Raw genomic sequence first — 13,172 nt, 5'->3', positions numbered from 1 at the left:
CTGTCATTTCAGCATAGTTTTAACATATGGCCAATCCTAAACTGACAGATTTTGTTTTTCATCATCTGTATTTTAGTTCTATTTTTTGATAAAAGGTAGGGAGTATACCATATCCAGATTATACTGTAGGATTGATTACGTGGGGTGAACTTTTATGATGGTAAGCAGCTATATTTGTTTTTTATTACTACATAACAAAGGACCACAAACTTAGTGTGGCTTACAAAAGCATACATTTATTTTATAGTTCCTTTGGGTCAGGAATCCAGTCATGACTAAGCTGGGTTCTACACTCAGGGGGTCATACAAGGCTGCATTTCAAGTGTTGGCCAGGCTGCGTTTCTTTCTAGAGCTTGGGGTTCCCTTCCAAGCTCACATGGTTGGCAGAATTTGGTTCCTTGTGATTGTAGCCCTGTGGTCTTTGTTTTCTTACTGGCTTTTGGCCAGGGACCACTCTAAACTCCCAGAAGCCACCTACAGTTCCTTGCCACATGGCCCTCTCACAATATGACAGCTTCTTCAAGGCCGACAGGAGAGTCTCTTACTCCAGTGTGCAAAGATGGAGTCTTATAAAATGTAATCACAGGAATGAATATCCCATCCTTGTTGCCATATTCTATTGACTAAGAAGCAAGTTCCAAGTTCTACCCAGACTCAAGGAGAGGGGATTATACAAGGCTGTGATTTGTGGAAGGGGGATCACTTTATGGTATGTCCACCACAGTGGCTAACTCATTTTAATGGCTAGGTGTTTTTTTGTTTTTATTTTTGTTCTTACTAAGACTTCTACAGGGATGTGTATAAGAGCTTTACTCATTAAGAGTCAAAAACTTGAGCCCTGGCTGGCGTAGCTCAGTGGATTGAGCGCGGGCTGGGAACCAAAGTGTCCCAGGTTCAATTCCCAGCCAGGGTACATTCCTGGGTTGCAGGCCATAACCCCCAGCAACCGCACATTGATGTTTCTCTCTCTCCCTCTCTCTCTCTCTCTCTCTCTCTCTCTCTCTCTCTCTCTCCCCCCTTCCCTCTCTTCCCTCTCTAAAAATAAATAAATAAAAAATCTTAAAAAAAAGGAAAGAAAAATAAATTAAAAAAAAAACCTTTAAAAAAAAAGAGTCAAAAACTTGAAACAACCTAAATGTTCATCAAAGAGGGAATGGATAAACAAATTGTATTAGAGTCATACAGCAGGATCTAGACGGGGATTTTTTAAAATGAGCATTGATATGCGCAACAATTTGAATGAATCTCATATATGCTGAGTTAAAAAAGAATGGCTAGCTTTTTAACAAGTGGCTCACATGATGAAAATGGCATTTTTGGCTTAGTAAACTCAGCAAGTGTGAGAATTCTGGCCTCATTCTCAAGTCTTTTCAGTGAGCTTGCTTTGATTACAAAGGAAAAGATCCACTTTTATAAATTTTGGGGTTTTGGCCTGGGAAAGGGGAATTTCTTAGGGGTAATAAAACATGCAGTAGAAGGGCCAGCACCATCACATAGGGGATTTTACCAAAAACTGCTTCTTATAACTCTTCTCCTAAAACTGTATAGCTTTTCTTTCCCCTTTAATAGCACAACATTATTCAGACTGTATAGGCTATGAGAAGCTCTTTACACTGCCTCTTTTCTGTATTTCTGCCTCTGAGATAAATTTATGTTTAGAACAGTGGCCTGTTCTAAACAGGATGGTCAGTATCTTACTGACCATCCTTATACTGACCATCCTTCCTGTTTTCTCTAACCAGAGCACTTCTGAACATCAGCTGTACTAGGGGTGACTTGGGTATAAAATCTCAGAGATTACAAATAAGTGTGATTGTTTTTGGTCTTTATACCTCCCCGTGGTCCTATACCCTGGTCCTCTTACTGCTTTACTTTACATGCCTGGCCCTCAAAGGCATGGGAATATTAGACTCCTAGTAACAGACTTCTGGAAAGATGCCGAGGTAGGTGGTGGCTTGGAAATGCCTAGGTCATTCTCCAGTGCCCTGCCTCTTTAGCTAAAGAGAATTGCTGCTGGTAATTGAGCCATTCAAGATAAATGTACTTAAGAGACCAAAACAGCATAGTATATAGTGAAAGAATATTCAATTGAGACTTTCTTAAAAAGTGAAACTAAGATAAGTTTATTTTGTTTTGGCTTTGATCAGATTTAGATAATAGTTGTACCTATTTGCTAATTTTTAGAATGAAATTCTAAGAAGCATGATTCATGTTGATTTTTTTGGCTTAATTTTTCTAACAAAAATTTTGCCAGCACAACATAACTTCCTTCATTTTCCCTTTGATTTCTGCAGCACTGTCATAAATGGGGTCCCTTTTCACAAAAGCCTTCATGGAATTCAGAGGGTTTTCCAAAGGCCTCCCTTGAACCTTTGGTGTTCCTGCTCCCGCATCACACGTGTCTTGTTGTTATACTTGCTCATTCTCTCTTCGTCTGTTAACTGTTCCAGCTGTGCCAAATATCCATTTGATGGGTTGGGAACAGTTCTTTCCATATTGGTTTTGTCTGCTTTGGAAAATCCTATTTTCTTTGCAAGATTTGCAGTTTTACTTTGCAAGTAATTTGCCTCGATTGATAGTTTTTTTTACAAAACATTATATATGACAATATGACCTAAAGTATTTGAAATTATGGGTGAGATGAACCCTATTAAGTGGAAAGGGATCATTTATGTTGGAAACTAATTTTATGAACATTATTAGTGAATTTTCATAATTTCGATACTCAGCTTCCCTGTGTATGTTCAACTTTGGATCTCAGATCATGAATACTCTGTTAGTAGAAACCCCCTATCCCATGGACAGAATGAAGGAGCGTTTAAGTGGAGACAAAGCTAATCTTAAATTTTTTGTTACTGCATTTGCCTGAGGGCCAGAGAAACATTTTAACTTACATATTCAATAGCTATCTATTACCTCTACATGAGAACCAGGAACTGGGGAGTCTTTGATCTGTATCAGCTGAGCATTAACTGGTTTTGTGACTTTAAACAATTCTCCTAGCTTTTCTAGACTTGTAGGGGCTCGTCTGTGAAGTGAGGGCAGTACTTGTCTTTGTAAATTATAAATTATGGAGTGTAAACAGAAGCATTCCGGTCCCACCCAAACACACTGGAAGCCTCTGCAGGGTAGTACCATCTCCAGCGCCAGGTTCCAGCAGTCATGAGCCAAGAAAATGCCAACAAGAGAAGCAGCGTCAGCTTTGCTCTCCTGGCAGAGCTCTTTGGGATGCCGGCCAGGCATTTTTCTCCCTCCTGGACACTGGACTTTCAAACTTCAGGGGAGAATGGTACCTTCCTAATCATTCTTCTCACTGCACCAGCAGAAAAAGGACACTTTCATATTTTAACAAAAAGGACCATTTGCTGGCCTTGGCTGGGCCTTAAAGCCCTGACTCACCTGGATTCAGGGATTTGGGCTATGGCTGGGGTTTTATTGCATAATTTGCCTTGCAGATGCTGGATCCCCTGGACAGTGCTGAAAATTCCTTGTCAGGAAGCTGCCAATCCTTGGACAGGTCAGCAGACAGGTATGGGCTGGGGCTGGTTTTGGGGTTAGTGTGTAGGCGTTTTGGAACTGATGGGCCGAGGAAATAGAGTTAGCGAGTGTGTGTGTCTCCAGTCTGTACACTGGTCTGCAGGCCCGAGGTAAAGCATCATGCTTCTGGAAAAGAACTTTCTCCTTAATTTTCCAAACACCATGAGAACATTATGTTTACATAATTAGATGAATTGAAGAGCAGCTCGGGTGTATTAAATGCTTGCTTTACTGTTCCAAGTGCTTATTGTTTCCAAGTTTGCCTCTCTACACAGTACACGCTGCTCTGGTGTTCTGGGCCTCATTGCTGTGGTCTGGACTGAGACGCAGTGGACCTTCAATGTTTTGGGGACAAAACTGAATTACCATCTGTGGGTTCGCTTTTTTAAGTGTTTTTGGTAGAATAAGAAACTTATTCTGGGATGTAAAAAACGGAAAGCAAAATATCCAGACTGCCTAGCTTACCACACCGCTTGTTCGGTGTGTAATCTCGCTGTTACACTTCGGGAGGAAACAGGTGCTGTCCTTCGCACACCACGTGGTTCTGTGGAGCTGGTTTGCCTGTCAGCGAGGGGACATTTGGAGTTGGCTTCGGCTCTGATGCAGCCAGTCTCTCACCTTGCCCCTGTTGTGTCCAAAAGAATGTTTGATCACGTCTGCCCGTGGTCAGAGGCTGTGGGGCAGGTTTGTAGATTTTCTTCTTTGTGTCATGTGGGCACTGACTTTGTGACCATGGCCAACTTGTACCATGTCTTTTCTAACAGATCTGAGCGCTGATGGGAGCTCTTCCCTCTAGGTACAGAATACAGTCACGGTTACTTGTTGGTATCCACTCTGTAGGTTTGTTTGGGGCTCACTGCCACAGGTTGAGGACTCTGTCAGGACAGGGACTAACCCTGGCTGTGGGCTGCCTCCGAAGCTTTGTGGCCAGTCTGGGGGTTCGGGGTGGGGAAAGGAGGACAGGGTTACAGAAGGTCTGGGTCTAGCAGTGGCAAGGGAAAGGATCTCAGGTGGTTGTTAGGGAAGATAGCTAAATTTACTCACTTGATTTTCTCCTTGAGAGTGAAACCCAGTGACCTGGACTGACTTCTTTGACGCCTGGCCTAACGTGAGCGTAGGGTTTCCATCTTCCTTTTGTGGGATCTAGAGCCAGGTGGACTCCAGTGCCACCAAATATTAGTTGAGTAGCTTTGGATAAGTCCCTTAACTTCTTTGTTCCTCAGTTTCCCCATCACTGAAATGGAATGATGGTGATTAGCCTAAAAGGAAGATACTTGATGGTATTGCTATTTTTATTACTGCCCTGAACAAGAGGGTTTGTTTGTATGTGGTGTTTTTTTGTTTGTTTTTTTCAACTTTCCCTGTCACTAGGGCGGGAGGAAAGGGCAAGAAGGGAAAGTGCTGTGCAGCCAGAGTGGAGTTCAGTAGGACTGGAGGGGCCCGTCACTGAGGGGCCGGTCAGATTTGTGTTTCAAGGACCAGTAAAGAGAACATAATAGGCTGAGCCCAGAAAAGAGCTGTTTGCCTTGTACTCTGCTTCCTAATATGTAAATAACATGTGAGGAAGTTAGAAAAGGGAGTCCGTCTGGATATCCTGCCCTTTGCCCTGGTGAGCTGCTTTGGAAGTATGCTAAGTCTACTTTGTGATTTCATTTTGTTTTTTCCAGTCCATCGTTCCGGAAATCGAGAATGTCCCGAGCCCAGAGCTTCCCAGACAACAGACAGGAGTTCTCGGGTGAGTTCCCCAGAGCCTGGGTGTCTGGGAGGGGCTGCAGGCTTCTGCTTTTGAAAGCTGAGTTGGGAAGCCACAACTGTATTTTGATTCTTCTTGGGCCTACTGCTCTGAGGTCTCAAGTGACCTGGGAGCTTAAATGGATCACTCACTACTGTCTACCAAGAAGCCAGTGATTCCTCTATCTTACTCAGATCGGGAAACTCAGCTCTATGACAAAGGGGTCAAAGGTGGAACCTACCCCCGGCGCTACCACGTTTCTGTGCACCACAAGGACTACAACGATGGTGAGTGCACCTCTACCCACTGGCTGTCTCAAAAAGGATGTAGTTACAGTTCTGCCACGGAAAAGCCACTGCCAAGGGGTGGGCTGGGACACCTCAGACCCCGAGTTTCCTTTATTCCTGAGGAGCTGTGCCCAGACTTGAGGCACTAGAGACAGGGAAAAAAACAAGAAAGAGGGAGGGCGGTTTTTGTTAGCTCAGGATACTGCCGCTGGGAACTCTGTCCTTTGTCTGCATGCGCAGCCTGCTCCAGGGCAGCGGCTCTCCATCGCCCTCTCCTGCCCCACGGCAGCAAACAGGGAGCCTCTGCCGAGATTTAGGATTAGGAGGCCAAGGAAAACAGAGACTTCAGCTGTGGATTGGCCTTCTGAGTGCTGTGGGGTTTGAGGGCCAGCCTTGTTTCTTCTCTTTGGCCAGGGCTTCCTGAACCACCTTTGACTGCTTCCTAATTCCTGCTTTTGTCCTGATTCTCAAGGTGCTTGGGACATTAGCCATTCTGGCAGGAGTCAGGTAGAGGAAAGATAGGATGAGCCAGAGCTGGTGTTATGACCTGGTTTGCACATTTAGCTTCAAGGCCAGAGGTCTGATTTACTCTGCTCTGGCCTCTGCTCCCCTTCAGGTAGAAGAACATTTCCCCGAATACGACGTCATCAAGGTAACCTGTTCACCCTGGTGCCCTCCAGCCGCTCCCTGAGCACAAATGGCGAGAACATGGGTCTGGCGGTGCAATATCTGGACCCCCGAGGGCGCCTGCGGAGTGCAGACAGCGAGAACGCCCTCTCAGTGCAGGAGAGGAATGTGCCGACCAAGTGTGAGGAGTGGGCCCTGGCTAAGAGGAGACTGCCCTGGGGACGCTCAGACGAGCTGCAGGTTGGGAGGTTGGGAGGCTGGGCGGCCCACGAGTCTACAGGGGCTGTTGGGTTCAGCAGTAGGCTGCTCTGGCCCATTCTTTCTGGAAGGGCCTGCACGGGGACAGCAGACCCCTTTGACCTTAGTCCCTACTCCACTGTTGTGTGGCAAACCACTTCCCCTCTTTGGTCTTTAAACTGAAGAGCTGTGTCCTTAATTCCTGATATATTATTTAGGGACTTTGGAAATAGAGATGTTTGTTTGATCAATGCAGAAAAGCATTTAAGGATGGCTTCACCAGTCCTCTGCCTCTCAAGACTCAGGTCTTATGGTCTAATTGACCAGGGCCCTGGACCTGCTCCGGGTGAGGGTGGGGATGCTGCAGCCAGATGTGATAGTGACAGGTGATGGGGGATCTCCAGCCAAAGGTCCCATATAGAGCCTCTGGAGAATGAGGCAGGATATCAGTAATGTGCACAGACTAAAGCTCTTTCCTTCTGTTCTTCTGCAGCTCCTAGTGCCCCCATCAATTGGCGCCGAGGGAAGCTCCTGGGCCAGGGTGCCTTCGGCAGAGTCTATTTGTGTTATGACGTGGACACAGGACGTGAACTTGCTTCTAAGCAGGTCCAGTTTGACCCAGACAGTCCTGAGACAAGCAAGGTAATGCCTTCCCCATGGTCTTCCAGTCCCACCCTCTTAACCGAGTACCTATCTCATTGTATAGACCAGTTGCGCCAGATGCTACAGGTTGCTTTCCCCCATTATTCCTCCCAGCTCCCTTGCTGTCTACCATGGCTCTGGCCCTGACCTTGGCCCTGGCCATGGCCGTGGGATGAAGGAGCTATGATCCAAAGAGCACCAAGCACCTGGGGAAAGGATTGGGTATGAGGAACTAAGTTGATACCAAAGTTTCAAGCAACCCAAAGTAAGAGGTGATGACCTCTTACTTTGTGTCAGAGATTAGCAGTTGCCCCTCACCAAACGGATATCTCTCTCAGCCCAGGAAGGAGCCTGTCTTTGTAATTCAGTTTTGGGTGTGTTGTGTAGTCCAATCTGAGTGGATAAATATACCAGTTACCTTAAGTGCAGCAGTTACCAAGCACCCACAACTCCTCCCACCCCACTCTCTACATATTTCCTGTGTGCCACCACTCAAAGGGTTGCCCAGCATTGAGGCCAAGGGCCAAACGATTGAGAGAATCCCTCTTTTCTCCAGCTGAAGTTTCCACGGCAGATAGAGCCCTCTGAGGGCACTGACTAGGGCAAACTGAGCTGATCCCAGGCAGGCAAACGAGGGCCCTGAGAGCTGAGGTGACCACTGGGCCCCTCCCCTAGGAGGTGAGTGCTCTGGAGTGTGAGATCCAGTTGCTGAAGAACTTGCAGCACGAGCGCATTGTGCAGTACTATGGCTGTCTGCGGGACCGTGCTGAGAAGACCCTGACCATCTTCATGGAGTACATGCCGGGGGTATGTGCCCCTTGATGTGTGTGAGACACACAGAAGAGAGGGCCTGGCCTGGGGTTCGGGGCTGCAGAGGAAGGATCCCTTTGACATGGGTCTGATCACCTGAGACCCCAGAGGCTCAGAGGAGGTGAGGTGATGGTGGGACTTGCAGTCACAGCGGGGCCTGCCTCTAGTCAGAGTGATGGTGTGGGATGAGGACTGTCTCAGGCCACCCTCACCAGAGGCTTCCAGGACCTCTGCACTCTCCAGTAAGTACCGCCTTTACCTGGAGCAGAGGAGCCTCCCTTGTGGATTTGGGTCATACATTCCTTGAGGGAAAGGCTGTTTCAGACTTTTCTCCAAGCTGCCCAGCATCTCCTTGTAAAGCACCTCGTCCATCACAAGTGGGGATTGGATGAATCACTTCTATGCTACAATTCTGGGGGCTGGAAATAGCTTTGCCTCCCTTCCATCACCTTCGCACAGTGACTCCCTCTGACTTTTGTGGCTGTAGGGCTCAGTGAAAGACCAGCTGAAGGCCTATGGAGCTCTGACGGAGAGTGTGACCCGAAAATACACCCGGCAGATCCTGGAAGGCATGTCTTATCTGCATAGCAACATGATCGTTCACCGAGACATCAAGGGTGAGTAGGGGCAGGCTACAGAGTCCCCAAGACTCGGTCGCTTAACCATTCCAAACTTTCTGAAAAGTAGGACTCTTTATTGTTTTCTTAATTGCTGATCATGTGAAGATCAGTTGAGCAATTTGGGGAAATACTGCGGAGGAAAGTGCTCAGCAGTGTTGGCCATGGTGATGATCATTTTGCGCTGCAGGGCTGAGGCTTCCATCACTAGCCTGTTTGCCCTGTGCAGTTCACGTCTAATTTATGGTAGCCCTGGCCTTTCCCGGCAGCCCTGTGAGCCGGGAGGTAGGGAAAGAGGGAGGGAAAAGCCCGGAGAGTTCAGAGTTGTATCTTCTGCCCTTTCACGCCTTAGGAGCCAACATCCTCCGAGACTCTGCAGGGAACGTGAAGCTGGGGGACTTTGGGGCCAGCAAACGCCTGCAGACCATCTGCATGTCAGGCCCAGGCATGCGCTCGGTCACCGGCACACCCTACTGGATGAGCCCTGAGGTGATCAGCGGCGAAGGCTATGGAAGGAAGGCAGACGTGTGGTGAGTAGTGGCTTCAGAAATGAGCTCTGCGGCTCTGTGGCGTGGCATGAGGGAGGGAGGGAGGATCCACCTCTTGCCAGCTAGGCCAGGATGCAGAGGTGGCGGTGTGTTTCAACTCCAAATAGCGAATGTTATTGCTGGGAACTTAGACTGTGGAAAACATCCCTGATGTTTGCTAAAAAGAAGTCAGATCCATACTGAGGGCCTGGATCAGCCACTAAACACTAGCAGGCTGCCACTCGCTCTCCTAATACTCAGCTTGCATTTATTTGTATTTCTTATGTCCATCGTCTGAAAGGGCCTGGAATGCTCTTCCCGTTGGGCTGAATGGTGGTCCCCTGAAGATGTCTGTGTACTACCCTTTGACTTGTAAATGTTAACTTATATGGCAAAAGGACCTTGGTAGATGTGATTAATTTAAGAATTTTGAGATGGGGAGATCATCCTGGATCATCCTGGTGGGCCAGTATAACCAGCAGAGTCCTTATAGAAGGGAGGCAGGAGACCAGAGTGGGCAGCAGATGTGACAAGGGAAGCAAGAGGGTGGGGTGAAGCATTAAAGGGGCCATGAGCCAAGAAATGAAGGCAGCCTCTAGAAGCTGGAAAAAGCAAGGAAATTATCCCCTCAGAGCTTTCAGAAGGAACCATCCCCACTGAGACCTTTAGCTCAGTGAGATGGATTTTAGACTTCTGACCTCCGGAACTATAATCAATTTGTATCATTTTCCATGCCATTAGGTTCATGGTAATTTGCTACAGTGGCAATAGGAAGGTAACATAGTTATCCTGGAGTTCTTTCTGTCGATACTAGGTGGTTCTCTTCCCCAGTCTCGGGAAGTACCCAGGTTGGGTATAGGTTGACGAGGCCGGTGTGGACTAGGCCAACAGCGCTTTGAAGCTTCTTCTGGCCTTGGGGACCCTCTATATTGTATCCACTCTCAGCTTCGTTCATTCTGCCTCAGTGTGTTCTGAGAAAAGCATCTCATTTTACAACAGTGGGCAGGGCAACTGGGAGCCTGGGGCTGGCCAAGAGGTGACCTGGGCTTCTCTCTCTCCAGGAGCCTGGGCTGCACTGTGGTAGAGATGCTGACGGAGAAACCACCTTGGGCAGAGTATGAAGCCATGGCCGCCATTTTCAAGATTGCCACGCAGCCCACGAATCCTCAGCTGCCCTCCCATATCTCTGAGCACGGGCGGGACTTCCTGAGGCGCATTTTTGTGGAGGCCCGCCAGAGACCTTCTGCCGAGGAGCTGCTCACACACCACTTTGCACAGCTTGTGTACTGAGCTCTCAAGGCCATGCTGCTGCCGGCCGCCCCTGCTGCATGGGCAAGGGGCTGCTGTGGGGCTCAGCAGAGTTGCTGCTTCTCCCAGGCAAGGCTGTGGACCGTGGAGCTACAGTCAGCCAGCGTTTGTGCCCCTTCTGCCACTGGGGCTCAGAACGAGGGTGGGGCGGCTGCAGCCTCACGGACTGGAAGCCCCCAGCCTGCCAGACCTGAGAGCTCCAGCCTCATCAGCTCAGCGTGGAGGGTGAGGGGCTAGGAACAGTGTGTGAGGCGCTGCAGGCCCCACCCCTGGGGCTGTGTCCTGACACTGCAGTCAGCACCAGCGTCCATCTTGTGCCATCTTGGGGGCACATGGTGGACACGAGGGTCCGAATAGTGTTACTTTCATTCAGAGTGTTACTTTGTTTCTCCTCCCCATGTCTGGAGATCACCAGGGCATCTCTGGGCTGGACGAGCCCACCCAGGCCTGAGGTAAAGCCCAGCAACCCACAGCCAATGGAAGGCAGAGGCCTGGGCTGCACTCTCCCTCGAGCCTCCAGGTCAGCTTTGCCAGTCCCTGTCCTTACCAAAGATGAATGAAGCAAATGTTATGCTGCCTTATTCAGGGGAGGAGGAGCCCGTCTCCTGCCTACCCCTGTGACCCTGCCTTCCCAAGCAGGGGCCTGAGATGTGGAACTGCCCCACTGAGGGGGCAGTTTTGTCAATGCAATTGTCTCTGTTTTACAAATTGGAGTCACTCTTATGCTGTGCCCAGTTTTTGAACTGGAGACTATGGGCCCTCTGGGCTCTGAGTACCCCTGCTATGGGCTCAGGCCTTAGGCTGGATTGGAAAGAGCTGAAGGTAATGGCCTTTGTGCTCCTGGCCTGGTATCTGTTCCCCCACTGCATCAGACAGGAAGATGGACTGCGCTGAGAGCCTCTGACCCAGCTGGCCACCCTGCCCTGAGCAGGGCACTCGGGCTGGCCAGGGGAGCTCCATCAGGCTGTCTGTGAGTATGGTCCAGCTGGGCCAGAGCCTCTCCCACTGGTGGAAGGGAGAGCCCCTGTGCCACCGATCATGTCCATAACCGCCAGCTCTGTTCGTCCTTGGCCAGCCTTGCCCATCCCCGTGAGGTTTCAGCCTCTTTCTCTTCTTGCTCCTCCCTTGAGGGAGGAGTGGCAGCAGGGGTCTGGGAGCCAGTATCTCCAAGCAGCTTAGAGTTGGCCTTATTTACCTCAGCCTGGGCGCTGGTCCTTTTTTCCGGCCCCTCCCCTCCAAAATGTGCCTATTGCTAGAGCTCCTCCCTCTCAACACCCAGTTTCCTTGGGAGTTGTCATTAAAGGAAAAAAAAAAAAAAGCCAGTGCCCAGGGATGGGCATCTCCAGGGAACTGGGGATCAGCGCCAGGCAGCTCATTGCCAGCCATGCCCACTTCCCCAAGGGCACCAGAACAAGCCAAAGCCTTCGTTGTATGTTGACGATGCACTTTTATGAATGTAGTTTCTATCGCTGTTTTTAGCCTTTTCACATCATGTAATGTGAGGCCTTGTACTTGTTAATTTATATCTCAGATCATATTTGATGGTTTGTATATATATCACTTCTAGACTGTTACAGGTGATGGACACCTCAAGAGAGAAAAAATGAAAGCCGGTTTTGCAGGAATGTGTTGCACGGTGCCAACTGGGCCTGGGCCTGTTTCCATCCTTTTCTCCTGGGGGTCTCTGCCAGGCACCCCCAGCCCAGCCCTAAGACAGCGAGTATGTGCTCCTGTCTCCACCTCGGCCCTTGCCCAGGGTGGGGACCGGGCCCCTCATCTCGACCAAAGCTGCCCAGTGGCAGCTCGGCCTCTTCACGACCCCATCCTGATGGCTCCACCACTCTTCTTGGGCTCACACCCCTGTCTCACCCCCATTTCCCAAGGGGAAACAGAGCGTGTGCGGTGCAGGAGCTGACAAGATGAGACGACTCTGTGTCCCAGGTTCAGGCTCTCACAGAGCCCCCATTCCCAACCAACCCCCCCAAGGGTCTTAACCTCACAGGGAATGTGTTTTTAAGAACAAATTTGCAAATAAGCCAACCCTGCACTCCAAAATAGACCCTGATTTTTTTGTGTGCCCAAAACTGTGGACATGCTGGCTCAGCATCCTCAGGACCAAGCTGTTGCTTAATTTTAATTTATTATTAAATAATCCAGATGACAAGTTGTGGGCTTAGAATGGCCTGGGCCCAAAGGTTCTGAAGGGCAGTCTCCTAGCAGCCCCAGGGTTGCTGTGGGAAGGGCCAATGTGCTGTTTGCTTATCATCCTGTGGGGCATGTCAGCCTTGGCCAACGCAACAGAGGCCAACACTGGGGACAATCTGTCCTCTGCTACCCTCCTGCCCCTCCCACCCACTCCGCTCTGTGTCTGTGTCTGAATTGTGGATTGTGCAGAAGAACCTGCAGCCATAGTTATCTGACTATATCTTGACCGAGGGCTTGCAGAGCAAAGCCAGGCCAGTGTCGCGCATTACTTAAAATAAAAGGGATCATTTATACCAGAGGGGTCCTGTGACAATGCTTTTGGTTGAAGTGTGGAAGGAGCAGACATTTGCCAGAAAGGGGCCGGGTATAGTGTCTGGCAACAAACTTGGGTGCCTCATTGGAGAACTTGTAATGATTCCAAGAGGGGGTGTTAGGATGGGATGACTTGGCTGGGGCCACTGCTAGCTCAGAGATGGCACCCCCTTCTCTCGCTCCCAGGAGCATCGCAGAGGGCAGTTTGTCAGCCCAGAGTGTCACCAGTTGTCTGGGTTCCCAGCTCCTTTGTGACATCTAGTAGTCTTCCCAGCCTAGAGGACTCTTGGTCCCATCCTTTCAAGGAAGGAATCAGATGCCTCCAGGAACC

The 13,172-nt window shown here is 49.3% G+C and overlaps 1 protein-coding gene across 4 annotated transcripts in view; it reads left to right on the top strand.

The window, feature by feature from the left end:
• MAP3K3 (mitogen-activated protein kinase kinase kinase 3) overlaps positions 1–12,766 on the top strand; it is a 61,430-nt gene extending 48,664 nt beyond the window's left edge. For 2 of the 4 annotated variants that reach the window (XM_036033525.1, XM_036033526.1), the window contains 9 exons: positions 3,456–3,517; positions 5,205–5,272; positions 5,464–5,556; positions 6,173–6,364; positions 6,914–7,062; positions 7,738–7,869; positions 8,360–8,489; positions 8,842–9,019; positions 10,078–10,306. In XM_036033525.1, the coding sequence (XP_035889418.1) occupies positions 3,456–3,517; positions 5,205–5,272; positions 5,464–5,556; positions 6,173–6,364; positions 6,914–7,062; positions 7,738–7,869; positions 8,360–8,489; positions 8,842–9,019; positions 10,078–10,306 (1,233 nt within the window). Of the gene's footprint in view, positions 1–3,455; positions 3,530–5,204; positions 5,273–5,463; positions 5,557–6,172; positions 6,365–6,913; positions 7,063–7,737; positions 7,870–8,359; positions 8,490–8,841; positions 9,020–10,077 lie in introns of all 4 variants that reach the window. The other 2 variants (XM_036033524.1, XM_028519046.2) reach the window with 2 other exon arrangements.
• Positions 12,767–13,172: the final 406 nt, after the last annotated feature.

This window comes from Phyllostomus discolor, chromosome 8 (assembly GCF_004126475.2).
Source record: "Phyllostomus discolor isolate MPI-MPIP mPhyDis1 chromosome 8, mPhyDis1.pri.v3, whole genome shotgun sequence".
In the NCBI taxonomy this organism is placed as follows: Eukaryota; Metazoa; Chordata; class Mammalia; order Chiroptera; family Phyllostomidae; genus Phyllostomus; species Phyllostomus discolor.
This window is presented reverse-complemented; position numbering and strand designations above follow the sequence as displayed.